This window comes from Musca autumnalis, unplaced genomic scaffold (assembly GCF_047663935.1).
Source record: "Musca autumnalis isolate F117 unplaced genomic scaffold, ASM4766393v1 scaffold_4, whole genome shotgun sequence".
Taxonomy (NCBI): Eukaryota; Metazoa; Arthropoda; class Insecta; order Diptera; family Muscidae; genus Musca; species Musca autumnalis.
This window is the reverse complement of record NW_027411977.1, coordinates 51,952,535-51,963,466: the sequence shown is the minus strand read 5'-3', so window position 1 is coordinate 51,963,466 and position 10,932 is coordinate 51,952,535. Positions and strand designations below refer to the sequence as shown.

The following is a 10,932-nucleotide window of genomic DNA, read 5'->3' as shown; positions in this document are numbered from 1 at the left end:
CTAAGTTCCAAATTGCGGTTAATTCGTTTGGAAAACGTGCCTAAGACCGAAAACACGAATACGCGCACCTATGTTGACAAATATTGGCAAGGAGATGTTTAACTCATAACGCCAATACGTAGACGCATATTATTCATTTGCAATACCATGGTCTACACGCCGATATGCTCGACCCCTGAGGTATGACCGTCAAGTTTAAGTGCCTAGAGATACCAGATCGTAATGTGATCTCTCAAGGTACAATCTTCTCATTTTCGGTAATGGGAGTGGTTTTTATTCCTGTACCATGTCTATGTAGACCAGTTTCAATTCCTTTTGGGTGTCGTTCGAGAAAGGGTCATTTGTTTTGGGGGCATTATTTAGTTATTTGTGTAGGTTTAGCTTTTTTACAGCTGGTGTGACTTCATGATGCAGTTGTTCTTTAAGTGGCTCAGAATGGCACTCAGTGGCTATTTTCAGCACAGTGTTTTGAGCTGTTGGGAGTTTTTCACCATTGCGTGGTGCCGATCACTGGTATCAATATTGATGCTGCATAATCTACTAGAGGACGCCCGATGACCTCATAGGTCCAGGAACGCAGTTTTCCTAGGTTTGTGTACGGCCGAGTAAGCACAGCTGGCTGATACTTTCTTACTTGTATCAGGGATTTTCAAAAGCTCTGAGACACAGATTGAACAAGTACATGTGGAAGGTAAGTTGCCCTACTAAGTTCAATATGCTATTCGTTGCTTCAATTGTTGTGGAGCTCTTGGCCGTTGTGAAGGAAGCAGGTCGATGTCCGTCCTTAGGTCACGAAAGGCTTCTTTCTTTTATCGCGATCTGTTGTTGTGGGACAACCGTATGCTCGACAACCGTTTAAATCTTAGATGCAATTCTTCAAGATATTTTTGCCACATACATATCTAAGCAGGCTTATCAATTGTAATATTGGGAAGAGCTTTATTAGGAGATCTGTCACCTGAGGCACTCCTCAGAGGGAATCCTATCCCCCCTAATTTGGCTACTGGTGATAAATAGGATACTCATGGAGATCAACAGACTGGGAACTAAGGTAGTCGCTTATGACGTAGTTATTCTGATTAGCGGGAAATTTCTGTCTACTTTGTCTGAACTGATGCAAGGGGCACTTGTCAAACTCTCTCGACGGGCTCATACCAATGGCCTGGGTGTGAATCCGTTAAAAACAGAGTTGGTGCTATTCACTAGGAAAAGAAAAACCGTTGAGTTCGTACCACCAACACTAAATAACCACCAATAACTAAATCTCTCCACTGAGGCGAAGTACCTGGGAGTGATCCTTGACCATCGGCTTAGATGCGAAAGGAACACAGAGGAACGCACCAAGGGGGGTCTAATTGCACTCTACTCATGTAAGAACTCCATAGGGGAAAGTTGGGGTCTGAGACCTAATGTGGTAGACTGGCTGTATAAGACAGTTGTCTGCCCCATTCTGACCTATGGATGTCCTATTTGGTGGCAGGCACTGAACAATAGGTCCAATTTGTCTAGGTTAGCTTCTGTGCAGAGATCTGCATCACTTCTTATTACTGGAGCAGTAAAGAGCACCCCTCAGGCAGCACTGAATGCGGTATTGAACATTCAACCCCTTGATATTTCAGTTCAATATCAAGCATCCCGTAGTGCCCTGAGGCTCAAGGAGCTCAACCTGTGGCGTTCTTTGGGGTCTGGACATGCTAGCATTTTACAACAGTTAAACAGTCAGATCGGACTAAGCAACGGGAGGAATGCAATTGACTACATTTCGCCTTCATTGGACTTTGATGTAGCGAATGTAATAATCCCTGACAGGAGTGAATGGGAGCAGGGCAGACCACTACCCGATAGCCTTCCCATCTTTACTGATGGTTCAAAGATGGATGAAGGTACTGGAGCGGGGGTGTACTGCGAAGTGCTAAATATCAAACGCTCGTTTAAGCTTAGTACAAACTGCAGGGTTTTTAAGGCGGAGGTCTTTGCAGTAATGAAAGCCCTAGAATTAGTGGTAGGAATGACGGACCACGCAGGTAGGACAGTCACAGTCTTTGTGGATAGTCAGGCTGCCCTTAAGGCGCTAGGGTCTTATACTATTAAATATAGGATTGTTCAAATGTGTAGATCCATCTTAAAAGTATGCAACGTACGCGTCAACCTTTGTTGGGTACCAGGACACTGCAATGTTGAGGGGAATAAGATTGTTAATGAATTAGCAAGGACAGGCTCCCAGTCCTCGGACCTCATGGTAGAGGACTACGTCAAGCCACCGCTTTGCTTCTTCCTCCGCAAACCCAGCCAGTTCTACGCAGAGAAAACCGTAAGAAATTGGCAGGAAATACCTGGTTGTAAGGTATCGAAGTCAATCTGACCGGCAATCTCAGGGCGCAGAAATGCGTCCCTTTTCTCACTGCGCAAGCCAGAAATCAGAGTTGCTACGGCGGTTATAACTGGCCACTGTAGCATAAGATCCATGACTTGTAAGTGGGATGTAAACAACATTGAGTATTGTAGGTTATGTAAGGATGAAGAGGAAACGGAGACAATCGAGCACCTTCTTTGTCGATGCCATAGACTATTTGGTGTATATGTGATTGACTCTCTTTCATACTTCTCCTCTATTGACCCTACAATTCTGGTTGCATATTGTAAGAGCGGTAAATGGCTATGGGAGGGTCAATATAGACTTGAATAGTCTAGAAAGCTTTTCCTAGACCAACTTTCTCTTTCCTATTAACAATCTAATCCTTTCTCTTTACTTATCTTCTCTCTTCATCCTTCCATCTTGTTTTCATCACTTCTCACTCCCTCTCCTCTCCTAACTATCCAACCATCTCCTCCCTCAAAAGCTCCATATCACCATCTGCAGCCACAAATGTCAGTATGCACAACCACCCACACAGCATCACTTAACCAAGACATCACAACAACAGCATCATCTCTACCATCCAACAACTCAAGAAATAGATACAACCTCCAACTAATCTTGACACAAAAACATCAGCATCATCTCCATCATCATCATCTAACACCATCATGAACTATAGTGCCATTATGCTTTATTAAAGTTGTCATATTTCCCTCTACGGATGCAAGGCTTAAATAGTCTGAGGAAAACAGAATTGATGCTGTAATGTCAACGATGTTGTGCTGTCGGAACTGGATAGGCATTTGTCGAAGATAAATTCTAAGATACAATACTGGACTGTCATTTATATTGAAAGTACTAGGGATGGCGAATGGGATAGGTTTTCAAAAATCTCGCGATTCGGAACTTCGAAATTCCCGGGACCCGGTAGAAATAAATCCAGGGATTCGGAATTTTAGTAATCCCGAAAAACCCACAGGTTTTCGGGATCGCCATCCCTAGAAAGTACGTCATTCTTATTCTTTACAAATTAGTTTAACAATTTGCACAACAATCGACATTTTTCCGATAGAAAATGTTGGTGATAAAAGTTCTATTCATTGAAAAGAGCGTATGAACTAGATCTGTCGATATAGTTCAGTAGCTCATTGAGCGCCAAAGAGGGTCTTCTATAGATAGGAGGCCCTCCCAATGGGTCTTCTATAAATAGAAACCTCTCAAAGGGGCCTTCTATAAATAGAAGCGTCTCCGAAGTGGTCTTCTATAGAATGGAGCCCCTCCAAAGACGCCTTCTATAAATATAAGGCTCTCCAAAGTGGTCTTCTATAGATAGGGATTCTCTAAAAAAGTCTTCTATGGATAGGAGCAAAAAAAATCAATGATCCGAATGATTGAACTGGATAGTGAACTATGAACTAGATTACTGAACTAGTTCATTTAAAAGAGCTGAGCTATTGAACTAGATCTTTCAAATGAACTAGATTGTACAACTCTATTGTACACAAAAGTTATGATAAGCTCAGTGGAACTATTTTTTTATGATAGTGAAGAAGATATATGCCCTGTTCCAGAACCTGGGAGAAGCTACTAATTTTTACTACCTTTATATTATCGGAAAAAATAGTAAAAATTAGTAGATTCTTGCAGTTCTGGAACAGACCAATAGTTAACGTAGCATATATCAGTCGACACTTAAGAGATAAATCTAATCCTTTAGAATTGCCATCAGTATTCTGAGTTCTTTTGCCATACGTAATGGAAAAATTGCAGCTGGCAACGCGACACGACTCGCGTCGCAATACGAAATCGACCCAAAAGTTTCCACTTTAAATTACAGCTATTGAAACTGAAACTATCCACTGGATTTCAAATGTCAATTCCATAGTGTATACGTCAAAAGAAGAGGATTTATTCGACGCACACACAATGCAATTGACACTTGACTATTAAACTAATAATTGAAAAAATAAAAAAACATTTATTTTTTGATTCTCAAACCAGAGGCACAATAATTTTATTTCAAAAAAAAAAAAAAAAGAAAAAGAAAGAAAAAAACTAAAAAAATATCGATGAAAGCAAACAAACTAATAATACTTTGAACAAAATTATAAACTTATAAACGACAAGAGATAGAGAGTTAATTGTTAACACGATTTGATGGTAAAACAATACATGATGAAGACAGAATAAAAATTACATTTAATAAATCCCTGATAAGTAAATATTTATATATGTATTCAACACAGCACATCAAACAAGTTAGCCATGAGTATGTGCATCTTCTTTGTATCTACGTATGTATATTTAAATAAACAAAAAATAATAAAGAGAACAAAAAAATTGTTTAAATTTTTAAGGATTTTTACCTTTTTATTAGTTTTTTTTTAGTTGTTTTGTTATAATTAAAATAAATAAAATTAAAAATAAAAATTATTGTTTTTTTTTGTTGTTTTAAGTTTTAAAAATTATTTCTTTGTATTCGTTCTTTTTTGTTTTGCATACTTCTAAAGTTGTTGTATTTTGAGAGATTTTCTTACTATAAAGAAGTTTTGACTATTCATCTTACCCTCATCTTCATTGCATTATACAGAAATTTATCTAATATTTTTAAGTTTTTTTTTTGTTTGTTATGAACATAAATTATAACATCTGTTGTCAAATATTAAGAGTAGTAGTAGTTGTTGTAAGAGGTTTTTGATGAAACTGTATAGGAAAAAAATTAAGTTAAACTTTTTTCTTTTTCAATAAACAAATATCATTGCAGAGTTTTTTTTTTGTTTGTTTCTATCGTAAGAAGGATATTGTTGTCATCCCCTAATGTCACTAGAAATTGTTGAAAATATCTCTTAAAGTTTATGTTATAAAATATATAAACATTCTGACGATGCCTAAAGTTGTTTCGGTAGTCGTTCCTTAAACACGAATGGCATCATTCAACAAGGCGTTCAATTCGCGTATGTGTTGAGCCTTAGAGCCGGTAGCAGTTGAAGCACCACATGCACGTCCAACATAACTGTGAAAGGGAAAAGAAAAATAAATTGAAAAATTAATTTATTGTCATTAATTTTTTAATGATTATTACATAACATTCATGTTAATGATAGATGACAGATGATACACAGAAGGACAGGATTTAAGCCAAGCAATAAAAAATGGTGGTGAAAAATTGAATTGTCTCTATTATAAAACTATATACAAAATAAAATATTTAATAAATCGAGGTTACGACACCAGTCATACTTGAAATGCACAAACTAAATACCAACATGCAACACAAACAAGTAGATTATAATTTTGAAAACCTGGTTGTGAGAAATGTAAAATACACCACTTTACCCGAAATATTTGTATCAAAATGAATATTTGAAATAAACTTTAAATAATACATAACTGTGCAAATATGTATATAAACCTCAAGTTGTGCTGACAATTGACAACGCAACTCAAGTTTAGTGGCAATGCATAATCGACCCCTTATTTTGGGTGGGAGTCATAACTTTTCTATAGATATCGCCCACTAGTCATTTTCGAGGGTCATCCTATAACTTTTGGATCAGTATTCCAGGAAACACGGGAAAAATAATATCGCAGTAAACAGGACCACAACGAACAGCATCGGTATACATTCCCAAAGGATCTACGAACAGACCCTAAACTACACTTAGACATAAATGTTGAACTTTTGTGGGGGAGGTTCCCTGAGGAGAGGACCGATATGGGCCATTTTCGAAGTTGAACTAAATTTGGAAAAATAAAATTGGTTGCCCCAGTCAAGGGATATCGTGAACTAAATTTGGAAAAATAAAATTGGTTGCCCCAGTCAAGGGATATCGTGCATACCATTTTAGTGACATTTTTTTAAATATTGGGGCGAAGTACCGGAAGTTATGGACGGGTATTGCCCATCCTCGAAGGTCAAGGTGGGGGTTTTTACACCTTTCGGGCTGTTTCCTCAAGAAGTATAGACTTGCCCTTGGAAAAAACTTTTAACGTCGTAATTGAGGCAGCGAATGCAAGTTGCTTCAACAAAAATCAAAGTGATTCTAAAGGTCTTAAAGTGAACTTATCCGAAATATTGTGTGGGAGGTATCCAAAGGACTGGACAAATATAATCCATATCCGTTCGAGAGTTATCGTGCGCTCCAGCCAGACAGACAGGCGGGCGGACATGGCTAAATCAACTCCAAATTGTCTGAAACGGATTTCGTCCATACATACTTGGGGTCTAAAACCATTATTTCGATAAGGCACAATCGTTAGCATATATGCTGAGGGTATAATGATTACATTTCGATTTTTTATGGCTTAAGACCTAGTACACCCCAGGCCAGTTCTTCTTACGTTTTACTCAAACCTATAAAACCGTTGATATTGCAAAGTACTCCACAAAAAGACTGCCATCGGTTAAAAACAATTATATCTGTGGACACCAGTCGTACGTGATATTCAGGACCAAGAAGTCGAAGACCCGTGGAGTGGGGTGGGTTTATATCTCTGAAACTGTTTTACCTCTACTTTTACTTTCCACCTCCCTCCAGATGGCATTAGGATGTACCTCCCCCCTACTTTCAGTTGTGAAATCCTCAACTACTATTTAACCGTTCTTACCGCCGTTTTCTACAAGAGGAATATGCTAACCCATGATCAAACCGATGATGCTATCACAACAACAAACCTTATTAATTTTGGCTAAACTACATTCGGAATGGCGCAGCCGTCAATATTTCTGTAGATCAAGGATTGATGACACCGTGGAAAATATCTGCCAAGCACCGTACAAAACATCCGGCTCGAATGTCCCACACTAGAGCGAAAAAAATTTACTTAACCAACTCCAGTAGCTAGCTTTGTGGTTCTAAACTATTGAATTTGAACCTGCGCCGACACTCTTTTGGGAAATGTTTTGTGGCCACTACGAAGACTAAATACAAAATTGCATCTATTTCAGTGAGCTAATTAGGCAAAAACCTTTAAAATATCGAAAATCGGGAGGTAGCGTTTTTTGGACGCCTTGTGAAAACGTGGGGGTGCCACCGTGGTGCAATTGTATGCACACCCGCCTTGCACGCTAAAGGTCGTGGGTTCGATTCCCCGGCCAGTCAACACCAAACACTTTCAACGGTGGCGAAATACCCCTCAGTAATGTTGCCGACATTTTCTGAGTATTTCAGCCTTGTACAACTTCTATACAAGTGGTGTCTTAGACACGCCGTTGTTGTTGCTTTTTTCTCGTGAGTGAAAAGTATCTGCGAGGGGCAGTTCTCAAAGAGTACGAGTTTTAAAAGAAGTTTACTCTTCACTCTTTTGTTATATTTGGGAACATTCGCGAGTACTCCTGGTTTAAAAATAATAGTGGGAGTGAAAATGCTCGATATAAAATAAGAGTTTACTCGAAGAGAAAAATCGAGTGAAAAAGAATTGATATGTCACCCCTCAACTTGACCTACCACGAACATGACCACCCTCCACTACTCCCCAACACTACACAAACATTTTTATACCCTCAGCCTTTAGGTTAAAGAGGGTATTTACACTTTGATACGACCAAAAATGTGCCTCATCGAAATAATGGTTTTAGACCCTAAGTATGTTTGTACGATATCCGTTTCAGACAATTTTGAGTAGATCTAGCAATGTCCGTCCGTCTGTCTGTCTGGCTGGCTGGTGCGCACGATAACTCTCGAACGGATCAATCGATTCGGTTCAAATTTTGGGTATCGAAATATTTTGTCCAGATTCGATTTAAGTTCGAAGATGGGCCATATAGGTTCACTCCTTCAGGTACCTCCCCCACAAATGTTCAAAAATTGTCGCAAAACTTTTGCGCACGATAACTCTTGTAGGGAATAACCGATTTGGTCCATACTTTGCACATCGTGTAATTTCTACCAAACTTAGATGAGGTTCCAACATGGACTCATTCGGTCCACTCCTTCGGTTACCTTCCACACAAAACTTCGGAAAAGTTCAGTTTAGGACCTGGTCTCGAATCGCTTTGATTTTTGTTTACGCAAGTTGTATTCGCTGTCCTCTATACGACGCTGTAAGTTTCATTAGGGGCAAGTCCATACTTCCTGAGAAAATGGGCCTGAAAGTTACAAAAAACCCTATAACACCGTGTTAGTGGTTGGAGCGCAAGATAACTCTCGAACGGATCTGCCGATTCGGTCCAAAATTCGGCTTTCGTAATATTTTGTCCAAACTTAGTTTAAGTTCGAATATGGGCTATATCGATCCACTCCTTCCGGTACCTCCCCCACAAAAGTTCGAAAATGTCCGGAAAATTTGAGCGCACGATAACTCTTAAAGGAAGTAACCGATTTGATCCATACTTTGCACATCGTGAAATTTTTACAAAACTTAGATGAAATTTCAAAATGGACTCAATCGGTCCACTCCTTAGGGTACCTCCCACACAAAATTTCAGATAAGTTCAGATTAGGACCTGCTCTCGAATAGCTTTGATTTTTGTTGCAACAACTTGTATTCGTTGCCCACGGTACAGGTTTCATCAGGGGCAAGTCCGTTCTTCTTGAGAAAATAGCCTGAAAGATGCAAAAAGCCCCTATAACACCGTGTGTAGTGGATGGAGCGCAAGATAACTCTCGAACTGATGTGCCGATTCGGTCCAAATTTTGGCCTCCGTAATATTGTGTCCAAACATAGTTTAAATTCGAAGATGGGCTATATCGGTCCATTCCTTCAGGTACCTCCCCCACAAAACTTCAAAAATGTTCGGAAAAATTGTGCGCACGATAATTCTTAAGGGGAGTGACCGATGTAATCCATCCTAATATATCTACCAGATATAGATCAGGTTCGAATCCGAAACCGATGTAATCCATACTTTGCACATCCTAATATATCTACCAGATATAGATCAGGTTCGAATATGGACTATATTTGTCTACTCCTTCTGGTACCTCTCACACACAATTTCGGATAAGTTCACTTTCATTTTTGTTGAAGCGATTTGCATTCGCTTCCTCCATTACGACGGTAAAAGTTTTTTCAGGGGCATGTTTATATTTCTTAGGAAAACAGCCCGGAAGGTTACAAAAATCCCTATAACTCTCGAACTGTTCAACCGATTTGGTCCAACATTTGGTCCTCGTCATATTATATCCAAACTTAGTTTTATGGGACAATACCGGTCCACAACGTCTAGGACGATATCACTTGAATGGGGCAACCAATTTGGTCTACAATTTGGATCTCCTAATTTTTTTTTTCAAAATTTAATTTAACTTCTAAAATGGCCCATATCGGTCCTCCCTAAAGGTACCGCCCCACACAAAGGTTCAACATTTGTGTCTTAGTGCAGTTAACTACTAATCCACATTTTTGTCGGCAAGTTCAAATGTCGCAAAAGGGCCACAAAATTCTGAAGAGACCTTAAATACATTCGATCTGTCCGTAGGTGAAAGTTTCACTTCACATTGGCTGAGGGTATATATCTGTTGGCAAAGCCGGCTGACTATTTTTAACTTGTTTTTTTTTTTTCAGAAATATATCAGTCTGGAACATGCTTCGCGAGTGACGAGTAAAAATAGAGTTACCGGAATGTACCAGAAAATATTTTTAAGGGGCTAACCAATGATGATATCTACATATATCTAAGGGTCTGAAATTAACGTAAAAATTGCGATAACTGCGAAAAACATATACCCAATAGGTGTAGCGCGAAAAACCAAGGCGCTTTAAAGCCAATTAACTTTAAAGTTAAAGCAAGTAAAAAGATAAAGGGGATTCATCATTTAAATAGCAATTACAGTCAAACTTCTCTATAACTTAGCTATTTATGTGTATAGAGAAGTTTAATTGTATTTTCTAAGAAAACAAAACAAAAATAATACCAACACTCTTAAACGTATTTGTGATGATAAATGATTGATGAAAAAATTGACAAAGAGAAAATAAAGAAAACAAAAGACAACAACATGCAATAATAATGTAAAGGAAGCTCCTAAAAATATACTTTGATTTTTTACTAAAAGGGCCGAAAAAGCGTATAAACTTATACTGAATTTTTTGTCCAAAAAAATCACAAATATAAATCTTAAGCAGATTTGGGCTAGACAATAAAAATGTATATAACAAATATATAGGTATGTATTAAAAACATGGACAAGGAAGTTTTGTTGAGAAGCCCTAACCAAAAAATATAAATATAATGAAATTTGAATAAAAAAATAAAAAATATTGGAAAGAATTTTTACAAAAATTTGGAAAAAGAATAGAAAGTTAGTGTTTTAAAAATGTGCCAATATTGATATTTGTGCCAATTCCACAATAAATAGGTTAATAATGTACTCCATATATAGTACAAATATAATTTCACTGTGTAACAAATTTAGGGTTTTTATTAAAAAAAATTAAAAAGGATAGTAGACAAAAATACGATTTTTTTGTAATATTTCTCTGTAGAAATTCAATGTAGGTCATTCCATAACTAAAACATATTATCGTGATATGCTATCCTTCGCTTTTGGTTAAAATATGTTCAAACAAAAGGTATTGGGTCGACGTCAGTAATAATTTAATAATCTAAATTTTACATAAAGTTTTCTTGG

General features: G+C 37.9%; 1 protein-coding gene across 12 annotated transcripts in view; it reads right to left on the bottom strand.

Annotated features, from left to right (window-relative positions):
* Nucleotides 1–4,336: 4,336 nt before the first annotated feature.
* Nucleotides 4,337–10,932, bottom strand: part of LOC141404289 (2-oxoglutarate dehydrogenase complex component E1-like) — a 68,451-nt gene continuing 61,855 nt past the window's right edge. For all 12 annotated transcript variants that reach the window (XM_073987751.1, XM_073987744.1, XM_073987740.1 and 9 more), the window contains one exon: nt 4,337–5,372. In XM_073987751.1, the coding sequence (XP_073843852.1) occupies nt 5,273–5,372 (100 nt within the window). In that variant the 3' untranslated portion in view covers nt 4,337–5,272. The remainder of the gene's footprint in view (nt 5,373–10,932) is intronic.